This window comes from Solanum dulcamara, chromosome 4 (genome assembly GCF_947179165.1).
Source record: "Solanum dulcamara chromosome 4, daSolDulc1.2, whole genome shotgun sequence".
Lineage (NCBI taxonomy): Eukaryota > Viridiplantae > Streptophyta > Magnoliopsida > Solanales > Solanaceae > Solanum > Solanum dulcamara.
The window spans coordinates 13,553,341-13,570,706 of NC_077240.1; the positions used below are offsets into that span (position 1 = coordinate 13,553,341).

The 17,366-nt window shown below is 35.6% G+C and overlaps 1 protein-coding gene across 1 annotated transcript; it reads left to right on the plus strand.

Annotated features, from left to right (window-relative positions):
• The first annotated feature begins 1,120 nt into the window (after positions 1 to 1,120).
• LOC129886402 (sphingoid long-chain bases kinase 1) lies at positions 1,121 to 15,933 on the plus strand. Its single transcript, XM_055961072.1, has 9 exons — positions 1,121 to 1,452; positions 1,852 to 2,402; positions 2,494 to 2,862; positions 4,185 to 4,278; positions 4,384 to 4,421; positions 6,920 to 7,066; positions 9,741 to 9,840; positions 14,277 to 15,205; positions 15,499 to 15,933. The coding sequence occupies exons 2-9, from the start codon at positions 1,983 to 1,985 to the stop codon at positions 15,646 to 15,648; spliced, it is 2,247 nt and encodes a 748-aa protein (XP_055817047.1). The 5' UTR covers positions 1,121 to 1,452; positions 1,852 to 1,982; the 3' UTR covers positions 15,649 to 15,933.
• The last annotated feature ends 1,433 nt before the right edge of the window (positions 15,934 to 17,366 follow it).

The following is a 17,366-nucleotide window of genomic DNA, read 5'->3' on the forward strand; positions in this document are numbered from 1 at the left end:
GATATTTTGAAATAAATTTTACCTCTCACGAGAAAAATATAAAAATTATGCATACTTTATTCTTCTCAAATTCCATGGGTGGGATCACATTGAATAATTTGCAAAAGTTGAAACGCAGAGTATCTACTTTTCGAGCAAATTGTTGAACATATTCTTTTTCGGAATGGAACACTGCAATTTATATGCATGTCATTTAAGTAACTTTTTAAAAAGAAAAAGTAACAACTATTCTTGAACCATTCATAGCGTCATAAATTTTTTAAAAAGGTTAAATGATAGAAGTAATTGAATACTTTGGATTTAGTTGAAAAGTTTTAGAAGTTCTATAAATTTGTGATTGCGTAGTACTCGTGCATATATTTGGCATGGAAAATGTATATAAGACCAATCTATCAATATAAAAGAGATATCTCAAGATTGAAAAATTTACAAGTTCATTATTGCTACACGGAGTTATCATATTCTTTTATACCAAATTCAAAATATTATGATGAAGGAATTTTTGCCCCCGTTGCTTATTTATGAAAAAATATCATTAAATATTTAACGATTTAAATTCGCTAGAATTTTTATTTAAGACATAATTTTTGTCACTGAAATTATACATACCTTGAGTCATAAATTCTGCCACTAAACTTATGTGCTTTGACATAACTTGTGCCACTGAATTTATGCTGTGTGGCATAACTTGCGCCAATAAACTTCTTTTTTAGGATATAACTTGTGCCTCGAGTTTCGTTTCTTTTACCTTCATACATAACTTATGTCACTAAACTTATACCTCAAATATAACTTTAATTGAACTTATGCATTGCGATTTTTTTTTCTGTTTTTGTTGTCATGAATATTTTCGACAATTTTCTATTTATTTATATTTTTAAGAACAAAAATTAAATATTAGCAATTTTGAGAAGCAAAAGACCACCCAAAATAGAAATATTTGTACCAAGGACCCCACATAATGCACCTACTAACAACTCTTCCATTTACCTAATACTCTACACAAAACCAAATTAAGATATTTCAAATGAAACACAAAATATTATTTTAACTAAAACAAGGACAATTAGAAAATTATAATTTTCCATATCTCCTAAAGCTAAAAAAACTAAAGTAGATCCATTAAAATTAACAAATCATATGGAAGAAATACTTTAGCATTATGGAAGAGAGAAGTTTTTTTTTTTTATTTGCTCGTGTTTGGTAGATGAGAGAAAGTGGACGGAAAAAGCTATTTCTCATTTCTCTGTGTTTTCCCTTCTCTCCCATATGTGAAGTATATCGAGTCATTTCTCTTCTCCTCTCATCGGCTCCTCCATGAACTGCCGTCGTGCCGACTTCAAAACGCATTTTTCCGATGAGATTTTCTCTGCAAACATCAATTGAGCCTTTCGATTTTCATGATAATATCCGAGAACCGTAGATTTTGACCTCAAAAACCCTAGCAATCAGGTTGGTATTCTTTTTTTTGTTCCTTTTATTTTGTGTTCGTTTCCGTGTTTTGGTAGGTGGAACGCCAAAAGCTAATCTCTGGTTCGTCAATTTTAACCGTTTTGGTGGCATTTTTCTTTTCTGGATCAATTTTAGTAGTTTTGATCTGGAGAGTGATGTGCTACTTGCATTTCCTTATGATTTAGTGAATGCTTTCGTAAATATGCAGGTTTTGTTGTTGAGAGATTACAGTTAGTTTCTGGCTTGACAATTTTAGTCGATTGGGTGGTTGTTTTCTAGATGAATTCTGCTTATTCTGATCTGGAGAGTGTGGCTTCATTGTTTTGTTTGTTATCATGTAATGGTTAAGTGATTCCCCCCCCCAAATGTATTCACCAATTTTAAATTATCATGATGCAGGTTTGGTCTTTCTGCTGGATGTGAATTTTAGGCCCTGATTAGCTATTTTTCTGGATCTTTATTCACTTAGCACGATAGCTACCCGTTATTGTTCAATTGCATTCTCTCTCTTTTGCTCAGCCAGCAGAAATATGCAGAAGAGTGGGAATCTTGTTAAAAATAATTCTTTGAAAGTTACAACTCAGCAGTCCCTTCGACGTCTCGGTTTGTGTTCCCAGATTACAGCTGGGCAGCATTCATCTCCGGTTGTTTTCCCTGAAAAACGGAGCAAAGGAAGGAGTCTGACACGTGGAGAATTTAGTCTAAGTAATAATGATCCTAAGAAAGAGAAAAATGAGGAGCATAGAATTGACATTGGGGATGAGCAGTCTGACCTGCTCGGATATGAAGTATTTTCTGGAAAGCTGGTTTTGGACAAGGGAAAGGCACATAAAAATCCGGAGTTAGAAGCCTCAAAGGAGGTTACTAGCCAGGATGCTGTTGAAGCCAAACTTACGAGCAAGGCTATGGTTTGGGGTTCTAGTATGCTGCATCTAGAAGATGTTATTTCGGTAAGGTTCTTTAAGGGATTATGGCTTTTGTCAGAATTTGTATCACTTCCATTTGAGTTTTGCTAAGAAGTCGGTTCTGCACATACCACAGGTATCGCACTGTCCTGGACTCCGGCATTTTACCATCCATTCATATCCTCTGAGAAGAGGTTCTGGTGCTCTTTCTTGTTTTCTAAAAACTCGAAGAAGTCAGAAGGACTTTCGCTTTTTAGCTTCTTCATCCGAGGAAGCACTTCAATGGGTAAATGCATTTGCAGATCAACAGTGTTATGTGAATTTATTGCCCCATCCTCTGGCTCCATCAAAGAAGCAGGCTTCTGATTTGGTTACTAATGAATTTCCTCCTGAGTCATATGTACGATGTAAAAATCCTCCTAAAATGCTTGTCATTTTAAACCCAAGGTCTGGCCGTGGTCGTTCAAGTAAAGTATTCCATCGCAAGGTTGAACCTATATTCAAGGTATGCTCTAGAACTGTAATCTCTTGTTGTCTATCTGGCAATTTTTTTTACTCCTCTAATTGCATGACAATAATTTTTTGAAAAGGTAAAGCTAAATGCATAATAAATAGTATAGCGGTTGCAGTTGTCTAGGATTGATGTTGTTGGATTTAAATGAAATAAATCGTTTCTCTAATAGGATTTTCTCTTAGCACCAACCATCCTTTCTTCTAGAAAGGGGTGCTTGTTCATCATGATATGCAGGCTATATGATATGTCTTCCTACATTGCTCATGGTCATTATTATTTGCTTTCTAGTGTTTATCCAATTACATAGCTCCTTTGCTTGTCCACATGTCTTTTATGTCCCGTCCCCAACTGTCAAAACTTGCAAAATACAACTATAACATAACAACTACGCCTCATCCCAAGTTAATTGGGTTGGCAAAACTTACAAGATATCTGTGAAAGACAAACACAAATTTTACTTATCCAAAAAAAGATTAATATATGCAATTATTTTTTGATGACCGTGATGTCCGGGCTAGCTTTTGCGCACCTCGATTAATTCCACGGAATACTTTCCACCTCCCACCTCCCACCTCCTACCTCCCACCTCCCACCAGCAACAGGTACCAGGAAACTCTGTCCACCAAAGCCAGGATAGACGGGAAGAATCACTTAATGTTTTTTGTCTCCGCTGGGTTTGAACCTGAGAACTCCTAGCTCTCAACCATTTCATGAACCACTAGGCCACACCCTTGGGGGCTATTAATCTATGCAAATGTTGTCATCTGAATAACTACTTTTCTTGATAGTTGTCATCAATATTTCTTAACAAATTACATCTTCTCAATTATGAAGTGCAGAGTCTCAATTTACAAAATCATGTGCCTTGTCCTAGTTCAATTTGCTTCTTTTTCCTTTTCTTGTGTAGTCAAATCATTTGTGATTGATGCTGTAGTATGTCCAAAGAGAGAAGCACCGTTACCAAAAGCTTTTAGATTGCTTTGCTGGATTTATGGGTTTCAAGTTTTTAGTGTTCAAATAACATGTTTTTTTTCCATAGAAGAAGCACTATAAAATATGCTCTTAAGGAAGAACTTTTCATGTTTAATTTGTCGTGGGAGTCAATTGTGGATATTACCTGTTGATTTCATAAGGTGCAGATTGAGAAAGTTCTGTTTTTGTCACGTATGTCTTCTGTTGTGGATCCTTGAGATTCTCATTTTACAGAATTTCTTTTTGGCTGTCCTCCGATTCAGCCCCAAAATATCTCAGACTGGATACCCTTGTTCGTTCTTGTTGACTCAATGTTAGCTCTGTTTCTATTGAATTAACAGCTTGCTGGGTTTAAGTTGGAAGTAGTCAAAACCACATCTGCAGGTCATGCCAGGAAACTTGCAAGCACGGTAGACTTCAGCACATGTCCTGATGGTATTTCTTTCAATGCTTTATAGCTTTTCTATTATTCAGTTTTAGATGTCTTGGACTATCTTCATCACTGTTTGTCTTATATTCTCTGATTTGCAAAATGTTCAGGTATTATATGTGTAGGAGGTGATGGAATAGTGAATGAGGTTAGTTACGTCTCTCTTTCTCAAACTTCACAAGTGACAAGTGTGTATGGTTGTATGCCTGTTTATATAGTTCTATGGGTCTCGTTTCTTGCATCAATAAGTCAGTTTCTAGGCTAATAAAGGTTTTTCGAGTAGCACTAAATTGAGAGAGCTGTCATGGCATAATTTAGGTGTTCATGAAGTTACTTGATTAACTATTCTTTTGCTTTAGGATAGAAGCACACTTTGTGGAAGTGTAATTTCCTGAACCCTGTTAAATGAACTGTAAGCTCTGCCAATTACGGTCATATGCTTTTCTATTAGGATAGTGCTTTGTTTATGAGGTATGGGGATTGTATGTATCGAGAATCTCAGTTTCACCTGAGCAGCCAATCTTGTTAAAAGGTTAAAGAACATGAAAGGCTGATACGACCCTTAATTTTTGAAATTCAGCAAAAATAATCATTCTTTGAGGCCTCTCCGGTGGAATTTCACTTCTTTTTGTTTTTCGTCTAGCAAGTAATAGTCATTGACAAAAGGGAGAAGATCTTTTATACAAGAAGTATAGAGTGAACAAAGCCTAGATAAAGGGGTTTCTCTCCGTGGAATCTGACGTATCATCTTCGTATCATCTTTAACACGCTGGAACATCATTTGTGATCCAAAAGATATACACAGTTTGATGAGTCCTAGATTCTTTTTGTTTTTGTATCTTCCTTTAGGGTATGTTTGGAAAGCCACCTGGTAATTGGAATTTGTGTAATTACTAGGGTAGTAATTACTAGCCTAGTAATTACACAATCTAGTAATTATGACTTTTTCTTTTTAGTACAAGTCTGACTTAAAAATACAGTTATTGAGCTTTATGATGACCTGTTTGTTTGCCACAGTGTAATTGCAGTGTAATTACAATTGTTCTGTTAGGTTGCACAAGTGTAATTACAAGGTTATATTAAATTTTAAAAATAAAAGTTAATTTTCTAAATTTAAAATTTATATTAGACAAATAAGGATCTTTATAAATGATATAAAATTAGATATTAATTAATAAACATGTGTTCTTAACTAATATTATAAAAAAAATAATGTATTTATATTTTTTAAATTAGTATATTTTAAATAATTTAATCAAATAAACTAAAGGTATAAGATTTTTATGAACATCATGAAATATATGTTTGACAAATATGTTAATATTATAAATATAATGTCATAAAATTATTAAAACATTTGACAAAAAAATAATCTATCAAGTTTAACTAAAATATAAATATTTTGCAATGTGAAATATCAAGTCAATAGTACTAAAACAAATGAAATTGAAAATATGACATAAATTCTAAATTCAAAACAAAAAATTTAACATAATGCTCTTATATCAAATTTTAACACAACGTATATAAATATGATCTTAAAAATTAGAATACTAACAAAATTATTTTTAAAAAGAAATAGAATAAATAAATAATATGAAAAATTGCATGGAATGAAAAAGTAGAGGTTGGAAATGAGAATGAAATGAAATATAAATAAAAAAAATAAAAAAAATAAAAAATATATATTTAGAAAATATTAGAATAATAAAAATATTTTTTAAAAAAATAGTAGAAATAAAAAATAAATTAAAATGAAAAAATATAAATATAAATAAAAGAAGAATTTTAAAAAGCTTCATGTAATTACATGATGTAATTACACCAATTCCTTACCCTCCCTTAGGAATTGAAGAGTGTAATTACTCCCCTTCAATTGCACCAATTCCTCTCTTACCAAGTAATTACTTGGTCTACCAAAAATGCCAAAGAGTGTTATTACACCCAATTATACCAAATTTCAATTACATTGTGGCTTTCCGAACATGCTCTTAGCTTTCATGGAGGGGAAATAGGTGAAGATAATACTTTACAATTTAAATAGAAGAAACTGACCCTGCAAAGTTCTAGTATAAAGGACAGAAAACTAAAAACAAATTTGAAAAGGCCTACAAAACGAATTGACCCCTTTCCCGCCTCTTGCAATCTCATTTCTAGTTTTCTTTTCATTACAATCAGCCTCTTTTTTATTTTATAATTTCTTGGGCTTCTTAGTCATTACTTGAGCCAAGGGTCTTTTGGAAACAACCACTCTACCTCCGCGAGGTAGGGGTAAGGTCTGTGTACACTCTATCTTCCCCAGACTCCACTTGTAGGATTACACTGGGTATGTTGTTGTTGGGCTTCTTAGTCACTCTATATGTAGTTTTTGATTTTGTGTTAAAATAGAATTTTCACATCTTTTGAGCTATGGACTTAATACGACTTTTGCTAGTGTTTCTTGACATTGTTGATGATAATAAGGGGACTCTTACTACTGTTTCTTGAAAATTTCTGAAATGCTAACTTAGTCATTTTGAACCAAGAAGTGAACTGTACCAATATCTGTTGGTTGATATTCAAAATATGTGCTCAGAGTTAATTAATCTTGCTTACTTCGCCTAGACAAATAAGTGAAACTTGCTTAATGTAGCTTTTCTGATTCAGGTTTTAAACGGGTTACTCACTAGGGATAACCAGAAAGAAGCAATTTCGGTTCCAATTGGAATCATTCCTGCTGGTTCTGATAATTCTTTGGTCTGGACCGTGCTTGGAGTTAGAGATCCAGTGTCAGCTGCCATAGCAATTGTCAAGGTATTTCATCTTTCTTTAATGCGTCTTCATGCTAATTATAGATTTCAACCTGGTGGATAGTTGAAAATATACATTTCCTTCCCTAAAGAAAAGTATTTGAAAGAACTTTGATTTGATTTCTTTATGCTACTCATATATAATATTTTTACCATTCTCAAAAAAGAAAAGAAAAGAAAAGAAAAGAGAACTTTGATTTAGATGATCTGTTCAGACTGTGAGAAGCACTGTTTAGTAAGCTGATACTGATGGATCATGGTCCTGAATATCAGATAGAACGGTTAAATTATGTTTATAATGATGTCTCAGAAACATAAATGAATGAGTGTAGTGATCATTGAGATCATGCATAATGAAGACTTGTCTAGTGCCCTTTTCTGAATAGATACTTCCTGGACCTTGGCTAGTGTTCTACCCTGTGATACCTTTTCTCGTTTTTTTGTCTCTTTGCAAAAGGTAGGTATCACAGAAGAGGTATAAGACCGAGTCTCGATGTTTATTGTTGGGGTTCATTACAGTGATGATGCATGGAAGATGCTATGAACATTAAATGGAAGTACTATAGGTTTTGCTACTTAATTTTTTTGATAAGGTAGAGATTTTATTAAATGTTACCAGGATGGTACAGGAAAAGAAACAAAAACAACATAAAACAAAAAGCAGCCTACTTCACTCTTCTTCGTAGTATATCCAATAAATCCATAACTATCTATTAAACTATCTTCAACTAGATGGACAAAAAATAGATAAACTTATAAAAATATTATAAATTAAACACATTAAGTAACGACCCCAAAAAAGAAAATCTGTGCACTTCTCCCTCTGTAGCTTGTAAGCATCTATCCTTAATTTTAGAAATGTGAGTTCTCTGCCCTTCAAAGCAAGCTTTGTTCCTCTCCAGTCATATTGTGCATAAGATGCACAATGGAGTAGTTCTCCATTTTTGCTTCATCTCTTTTGGTATCACCTGTTGTTGCCAACCTTCCAGCAAACCTTTCACTTTCTGAGGTTGAAAGTCCCATACTACTGTTTGTTTTCAGTTGCAAACTTGAGTTGGAAGTGGTGATGGATTTTGTGACCATCTTATGTATCTTGTAATTAAGGTTGAAATTACTCAAATTAGTATAACTGGAAGTTTAGGATGGAAGCAAAAACTACATAAAACATTCATGTAGTGAATTATTGAGCACTGCTTTGAATTTGTTTTGCATACAATGGACTATCATTGCTGCTCAGATGGGCTCGTAGTAGGACGGAGAAATATGGATGGGAAGTGGTCCCTCTAGCTCCTATATGGATAAGCCGCGGTGGGGGGGGGGGTTATTGGAAGATTTTGAAGGGGTGGAAAACTCTTCTGTACAAACTAGGGATTCCTTGTTCAAATGTATACTTTTGGTGCACCTATGAGAATCCATGTAGCAATAGATGATTGGATGCTATTTGTAGAGAATCACACTTTTGCTTAGATTTTCTACTTTGTTAATACTACTTGTTCCACAATTGTTTTTCAAACAATAGAATTATTACTTCATAATGATAGATAACTGTCTATGTTGTATGGGGCAGAGTGTTGGCCAGTTAAGATCTCTCACATTCAAAAGATGAAAGTTGCCTAGATGAGAATGTTGAGATGGATGTGTGGTCACACCAGGAGCGACAGGATTAGAAATGAGGCTATTCGGGACAAGGTAGGAGTGGCCTCGGTGGAAGACAAGATGCGGGAAATGCGACTGAGATGGTTTGGGCATGTGAAGAGGAGAGACACAGATGACCCAGTGAGGAGGTGTGAGAGGTTGGCCATGGATGGTTACAGAAGAGGTAGGGGTAGGCCGAAGAAGTATTGAGGAGAGGTGATTAGACAGGACATGGCTCAGTTACAGCTTACCGAGGACATGACCTTAGATAGGAGGCTGTGGAGGACCCACATTAGGGTAGAAGGCTAGTACATAGTCTCGTTATTCTTCCCTATTCATAGGCGCACTAGCACATTACAATTCCTTGTACTCTCATTTCTGCTATTTCTGTTAATATTTATTGCTTTCAGTACTTTTGATTACTCTATTTTATCTGTGATGCCTTCGTTATTTATTTTCCTATAGCGCTTTGAATTTCTTAACCTTATCTGACCCCCTTTTATGCCTTTTTTTGAGCCGAGGGTCTCTCGGAAACAGCCGTCCTACCTTGGTAGGAGTAAGGTCTGCGTACACTCTACCCTCCCCAGACCCCACGTTGTGGGATTTCACTGGGTTGTTGTTGTAATGATAGATAACTGTCTCAAAGCTAAGAACAGCTTTTATTTGGTCAGGTAGTTTCTTGTAGAAGACTGGTTCTATTTGTTTGCTCTAGATCCATAGTCTTTCCCCGTTTATCTTTTCATATTCTCAGGAATTTAAAATCTTTGTTATTTTCTATTCTCTGTCTATTTTCTTTTCTATAATACCTTCTTTTATTTTTGCTCTGGGTTAAATAGAGAAAGACCCTCCTCTAATGCTATCACTCAGAGGCATTTATTTCACGTTCGGAACTTGAATAAATCTAATAAAATTGAAGTTTCAGTATTTCCCATTAAAAAGATGCATGAATAGAAAACCAGATATCTGAAATATTGTTTAAAATATTTCATTACTGCTGCTAGGTTATCTATTCCTCATATGTAGTGTCGATTTCTTGTTTTCAGGGAGGGCTTACACCTACCGATGTTTTTGCTGTTGAATGGGTTCAAAGTGGTAGAATTCACTTTGGATCGACTGTCACCTACTTTGGCTTTGTAAGCGATGGTAATATAGTTTATCTTTTTTCCCCCTAGCAGTTATTAATGTTTATGCATTACAATGACTTTTGTTATTTAGATTATTCATGTCATATGAACACTTTTGTGGTGGTTATCTACACGAATGCAGATACTTGAGTAGCATAAGATAAGGAGGCAGATACGTAAGAGGAAATATTTTGGAAAAGTAGGGACACGTCACCCAAGAACGTGATTTGTTTTAATTGGTAAACCCTAGAACATGGTAATTGCTAGTAGGTGTTTCATTTATATTCTGAAATCTCTAATAAAAAACTAATAAGAAATATATATCAACAAATCATAATGTAGCATTATCACTGAAATTGTCCAAGATGACAGTTTGGTATAGTCAATCAATGTTAGCATTTGGATTTGTGAAAGCATCTCAAGTTATGTTTTTGCGTAAGACTCAAGGCAACTCCTTTTTTTTTCTTTTTTCTTTTTTGTGTTTTGTCTATTGAGCATTTGAGCTTTCTATCTCCTAATGTGTTTTGTGTTTTAATTGTTTAATTTGTTGCTATTACATTTAAAATGCATACTATAAACCTTTTCTAATATATTTTGGCTCCAAACTTATGAATTGTAGTATAATTGATAAATATATTGCTTCATTTTGGCCTTCCAAGTGCGAGATTCCGGTTCCATCTTAAAGAGATGGTTCCCAAAACTGAAGGAAAAATTTGGGATGCGACTAACAGGATTGATGTTGTGAGAGCATTGTAGTCTGACTATAGGATTGAGGGTCTTTTTGAGAGAACCATAGTTTGTAGGTTTCTCCTTTCTTGGTATTTCTCTTGTATACGGACAAGTTGGCCTTGTCATTATCAATGATAACTTTACTTGATTTAAAAAAAGGAGCATTGGAGTCTGGTGATCACCAAAAAGCATGCATGTATTTTATATATGTGCTTCATAACTTGTCACTTGAAAAGTTGACATGTATCATGTAGGTTATAAAGAAGTTTCCGCTGCAGATTTGTTATAGGTCTTGCCCTCAAGTCCTTAGATAGAATGCCAACTATCTTGGTGGTCATTAGTGGATCTTGTGATGTGCTTTGGGGGAGGGCATCCTCTTTGAAATATTTGTTGTGCTGTAACAGAAAATAAATAAAAAGATTATTCTCCCTTAATTTTGCTACACGTAGTAAGGCATAGCGTTAAGTTGGGAATCTGTTTTCTAAATCAAAACAGTGAGTCTTATTGACACTCTTCTCTTCTCCAGCATGATATTGCTGCAAAAACAGATGAGTTTTGTTTTTAAATTAATTTAATTTAATGTCTGCTTGTGAAACAAAGGTTTGTTGCAGACAAGTATCGACTCTTTTTATTTTGATGCATCTGTTTCTGTGAGTTCTAAATAGGTTTATAAAAAAAACTCAGAATTTGCTGGTTGGGAATTGGTGCTTATTTTGAAATAAGGCTCCTTGTTTGGATCCATAATAGTAAAGCTAGACACCTGCTGAGTTTTTCCTATCTTATCATTAATACATTTGCTATCTCTTGCCTTTCTGCTCCACCATCTTTACATTATTCCCCATGATTGTGCATTGTGATTAATGCGGATAATGCCCAATAAGAGGTTATCTTTCCCAAATGGTTTTAACATTCATTAGTAATCTTTATTATGAAGATCAAGCTTTAGACACAACTCTAGGGACGTATGTTGACTCAATTGTGCTGTAGTATTTCTAGAAAACGAAAAGTGCAAAAAAGTGAATAAGACCGCGGGAAGTGAAAATCGAGAAGTGAAGCACACAATCTATGAGTTTCAAAAACACCAAATATAAAGTAATGCTGATATTAATTCAACTCCTTAAAGTTGAGATTCAAATAATCAGCCCCTCCTCGTTTGGATCACTTTACGCGTCATTGTCTAAAACACACATTTCTCTGTATTACATGACTTCCGTGGATAAAGCCAAAGAGGCTATCTATGTCCCGCTCACGCAAATCCCCATGCCGAATTCTTCTGTGATTACAACTTCCTGACTCAAAAAAGATGCTACGAAAACCCGCACGAGTACTAATTTGATTAGCATAAATGAGCCTCTTCTGAGCCCTTGAGATTTTACATATCAGCTTCAGAAGATTCAATGTGGCGACTATTAATAATGATGTTCTGTTGCAAACTTTTGCTACCCTTATCTACATTTACCTTAATAAATAAGAAATAGATATAGTTAAGGCACCTAAAGGTTTTGAATGGTTGCAGATACTTTCTCAAGTTTCACAATTGTATGAACTCCAGGTGTTGGAAACATACCTATTTCTTCTCAAGTTGCAATGTTACTAGACATTAGATGCTGCATTTGTGGTGCTTTTTTTTGGAAAGGTGGTGGTGGTGGTGGGGAGTGTGTGTGTGTGTGGAGGGGGTGGGGGTGGGGGTTTGTGTAGTCCTTCTGTTCATCAAATTATGTATGGGTCTGATGCTGCTATAGCCAAAATATTGTGAAAGCAAAGATGAGATTAAATCCCAAGTTCTTAACATCCATGCCTTTCTTGGGTGCCTTGTTCAGTGCTATGTGCTATTGCACGTTGCGAGGGTATCAATACAATGTCATCTAAAAATCAAGTTGGATCTAATGTTAACATTTAAAATTTTGGGGGATACAATGCTGTTAGCCTTAAATTTGGTGGTGGTTGCTTGGTCCACTGTTGTGAGCTTTCCTCTCCGCAAAAATAGGTACAAGTCTGATGCTAGTATAGGAAAATATAGTGAAAAAAGCAAAAAGGATAGCATTAAATCCCAAATAACATCCATCCCCCTTTTAGGGTGTTTTGTTCAGTGCGCTAGGTGCTATTGTAAAAAAAGAGGATACTGACACAATGTCAAGTAGGATATGAAGTTGGACATAAGGATATCTTTTGAAAATTTGGGGGATCAACAGTGTTAGACTAAGATATACAGTTCTGTTATCTCCAAGTGAGAAACCTGGCCAGGAAACAGTTGCAGTGAACCTGTAGATTTGGTGTGGTTGTTCCTTTCTTTCGTATCTCAAGTGCACATTGAAACTCAATCTAGCAAACATTTAGTATGTTGACATTCCACCCCTTAATTGACCACGTTCCAGCTTCTAACCAGGTTTTCTTTCATCTATTCTATGTGGATCATGGTTGCTTCATTTAGGGCAATGAGTTAAGATCATGGTGAAATACTTTGGTGGTGCCCCCCCCCCCTCCGCGCGCACACACATTTGACCATGTTCCAGCTTCTAACTAGGATTTCTTGTTGTAAAGACTAATGTGAGTTATATTGGAGCATTTCTTCCATGGTTCCTGCATCTTGGTTCTTTGGGACCCACTAGATTTAATGATTCTGAATGCCGGGACCATGGAGGCCTAGGGTATGGGAGTACATTGTGTTGTATTAGGGTATAGGTCAAATTAGTGGTAATAGCTCGTGGATAGTCTGTTGATTGTGTTGAAATGGAAGATTTACGTGTAACTAGGAGGAAAATTGGGTCGTGTAACATAATAAGCAAGGGGTTATGTCACTTCTCTTTTATCTCTTCTGGTTCCTTCAAATAAAATTTGCAGAGGAAAATTTTCATTCCTTAAGCTTTGGTTTTTTTCAATCAACACCTGGTTAGTGATCAGATTTTAGGGGTTACATACCTGATTTACTTACATTGTCAGAAACCAGAAACCAGATGGGGTTCAAGTGTTACGAGTTGACTTAGCAACTCTAGAGATAGCATTTGACTCTATTTTACCAGGGTCTGCTTTGTCATATTCTGCTAACTTGTCTCATCAGTATGCTTATTATTTTTTCCAAGGGAATTGACATTATAAAGTTTGATTTCGAATCCAAATATGCTAGTGGAAGCTATGGCGGTGAAGCTTTTAATGCTTGCGACTCAAAATTTATGTTTCTCAGCACATGATTTTTTGCCCTCACCTAAGATACATATGCACTTGGGATATCCAGCATGACATTGCTTATGGATGTTAGTCTGCACTACTTGATACCTTTATTATAGCTGCTGCGCAAACTGTGGATGACACCAAGGATTTAAGATTAAGTAATTTTGAGAATATAGAAGGATGGTCTGCTGATTGAATAGGTTGGCATGTCGGCACCTGGGCTTTGGTCTAGTGGTGAGAGCGCAAACGTTATGTGTGGGTTAGGTGCATGTCACAGGTTCGAAACATGTTGCAAACAAAGCCTGGTATTTAAGTGGATAAGCGTTAAGAGACGACCCCTTTATCAGCCGAATTTCGAACCATGAGCCACTGGCCTTTGAGGATTTCTCGATTATTAAAAAAAGAAAAAAGAAATAAAAGGTTGACGTGTCTTTATGAATTCTCTACTTTCCATTGTTGTTGGCTGTATCACTAGTCTTCCACATGGATTTTTAGTATTTACCATATAATATTCTTATCTGATTTGTTCTGATAGTTGACTTCAATTATCTATTGTAGTGCTAGAACTATCCGAGAAATACCAGAAGCGGTTTGGTCCATTACGCTACTTTGTCGCTGGGTTCCTCAAATTCATGTGCTTACCAAAGTACAATTTTGAAGTGGAGTATCTTCCAGCACTAAAAGAAGCAACTGGAGAAGGAAAATCTTCGGTCATTGATATGTCTGAATTGTATACAGACATTATGAGAAGGTCAAGCAAGGAAGGGCTTCCCAGAGCCTCTAGCTTATCAAGTATTGATTCAATAATGACCCCAAGTAGAATGTCTGGAGCGGACTTGGATACTACATGTAGTAGCACTGAGCCATCAGAATATGTGCGCGCCATTGATGCAAAATCTAAGCGCTTGTCTGCTGGACGGAGTGGCAACACAACTTCTGAACCGGAAGTTATCCATCCTCAGCTTCCACATTCAGTAACCCCGAATTGGCCTAGGACTAGGTCCAAGTCAAAAACAGATAAAGGGTGGACTGGGTTGACTGCTGCAAATGACCCCACTAGATCTTCTTGGGCAAATACAACTACAAATGATAAAGAGGATATCTCATCAACAATGTCAGACCCCGGCCCAATTTGGGATACCGAACCAAGATGGGACACAGAACCTCATTGGAATATAGAAAATCCTATTGAATTGCCTGGACCAGCAGACGATACTGAAGATGTTGTTCGGAAGGATATTGTCCAGAAGGCTGCTGAAGAATGGGTGTCTACCAAAGGTCAATTTCTTGGTGTCCTGGTATGCAATCATTCATGCAAAACTGTTCAAAGCTTAAGTTCACAGGTCGTGGCCCCAAAAGCAGAACCTGATGACAACACGTTAGATCTGTTGTTGGTCCATGGAAGTGGAAGACTGAAGCTTATAAGGTTCTTTTTGCTTCTGCAAATGGGCCGACACCTTTCCCTCCCATATGTTGAGTATGTCAAGGTAAAGCAGCAACCGTATTTTAGATGCTTTTACACATTTTTTTCCCACCAAGGCAGAGTTTTTTTTAGAGCATTAATACAGGTTTCCCTGTCTGGATGGAGGCCATTACTATATGGATATTTTCAAAACATCGATTTACTTTGCAAAGATAAACTGCACCGAGAAACTTACAGTATCAGTTTAGAGTTCACCCATTTTTAAAAAAAGGGAAAATCTGGTTTATAAACTTTGATGTGGTTTTTTTGCTTGGTGCTCACTGAAATCAAACTAAGCTTCGCTTCTATGAAATGCAGGTTAAAGCAGTAAAGGTTAAGCCTGGGAAGCACTCTAATAGTAGCTGTGGTATTGATGGTGAACTTTTCCCAGTAAACGAGCAAGTGATTTCGTCCTTGCTTCCAGAACAGTGCAGGCTTATTGGTCGCGCCCCAGGTAATTGCAAGTGATTGATGGATTCCTTGTATATCTTCAGTAGGTCTCTCTTCCTTCCGGCTACAGCATTCAGCTCTTTATTCGTCGTTGAGGTCCTTGTAAATTTTGTCAATGTTGCTTTCATTTTTCAAATTATGTCAGCTTATATCTTAATGTGTACCCTTAGCCGTAACTTGTATTTTTTTCCTTTTGAGTTGGCTTGCTATGAATGTTGGCCATGTTCCTTGTAATGGTTTGACAAAGCGTGTAAATTATCCGTTTTCGTTTGTTGAGGAAAGAAATTTTTATTTATCTAACAATTTCCCCTCCACCTTCATTGCCACATAAACCCTAGCACCAGCTGGAAGGAAACAAAAAGGACAAAGAAAGGCCTTAGGGAGGGGTGTGCTTCTAGCAATTATGAGTTCTCTCTTGGCCTTGTTTAATAATTTCCTGATTATTTTTTTTGGGTGTTCATGTAAGGCCATATTGGTTGTAGTGAGAAGTTTTGGAAAATAAGTTTGATTTTAAAGATGACGGAATGGTTTGGGACCCCTGTACTTGTTCTGGTTTGTCATCTCAGTCCTTATACTTCACGAGTTTCAAACACCTCAACTTGATTAAAACGAGCATTTAAACACATCTAGAATTGATATGACCTGTTGTAGGCTTCGAAGATGGAAAATGAACTGTTTGGTACGACGACAGGTGGGTATTTAATTCATATATGGCTTATGTGTTAAAGATCTTTGGTTCTTTCTGAAATTTTATGTTTTGTCAAACTCTATCAAATAATTTAGGACAGGGGGACAAGATTGATTGGGTTAGGCAGATCGTTGAAGTATAGCACGTAAGAAAAAGAATATTTTGTACTTGTTTTGGTATGTTGGTTGTTGAAGAATTTTCAGTCTACCAAGGATTAAATCGGGGGTACTTGTAGGATTAAAATATTGTGATCATTCTACCATAAGAAAACAATTATTCCTTTTCTCATTTGCTCAAGTCTTTAGTTAATGGAACTTGTTAAAAAGAGTGAATCCACATCTAGCTGCCAAATATAACGAGTTTCTGGGAAATGTAAACTATATTTCATGAGAAACAATGAGTACTGATAGTGTGTTTGATTTTTCAATTTTTTGATGATTGGTTAATCAAAATTTTTGGAAATTATTTTTTTTTTGCGAAAATGATTTCCTAATGAAAATAGTAAAAATAAGTTGCACCAGTGATATTCCACATTAATTCTGCCATCTTCATTCTCCAACACACTTCACTCTTACCTTCATCCCCCGTAGCCTCATACCCACCACCCACACCCTTACTTTTTACCCCATTTTCATAATATTGATATAAATTATATACAAATGCTTTAAATTAACATTTTTTGCTTACGTACCAAATTTTTTTAAAAAGCTCATTTATTTTTTAAAAAACATTTTCCATCGTACCGAAACAAATACATATTGGAATGCATGGTTGGACAAATAATTTTGCACTACTCTCAACTAGGACAATGAAACTTGTGTGGGTATAACAAAAGTCGGAAGCCAAATGTTAAAAGTTCCTAGAAATACCACAAAACATTTTATTATTCAAAGCACCTCACTTTTTTTGCTGCATACGATTTAAATTGGACAGGACAATTATAAAAGAAAATGGTTTCTATTGAAGATTTCTATGCAAAAAATACTTTGGTGCATTAATAACAAAATTTTAGTGATTTAATAAATAAATAACTAAAAGCTAAAAATAT

What these genes read in the sequence shown, in the direction of transcription:
- LOC129886402 (XM_055961072.1), top strand. Translation starts at nt 1,983, where the DNA reads ATGCAGAAGAGTGGGAATCTTGTTAAAAATAATTCTTTGAAAGTTACA. An exon ending in AGGTTGAACCTATATTCAAG is followed by an intron (nt 2,863 to 4,184) that starts GTATGCTCTAGA and finishes TTGAATTAACAG; the next exon opens with CTTGCTGGGTTTAAGTTGGA. An exon ending in CTTCAGCACATGTCCTGATG is followed by an intron (nt 4,279 to 4,383) that starts GTATTTCTTTCA and finishes CAAAATGTTCAG; the next exon opens with GTATTATATGTGTAGGAGGT.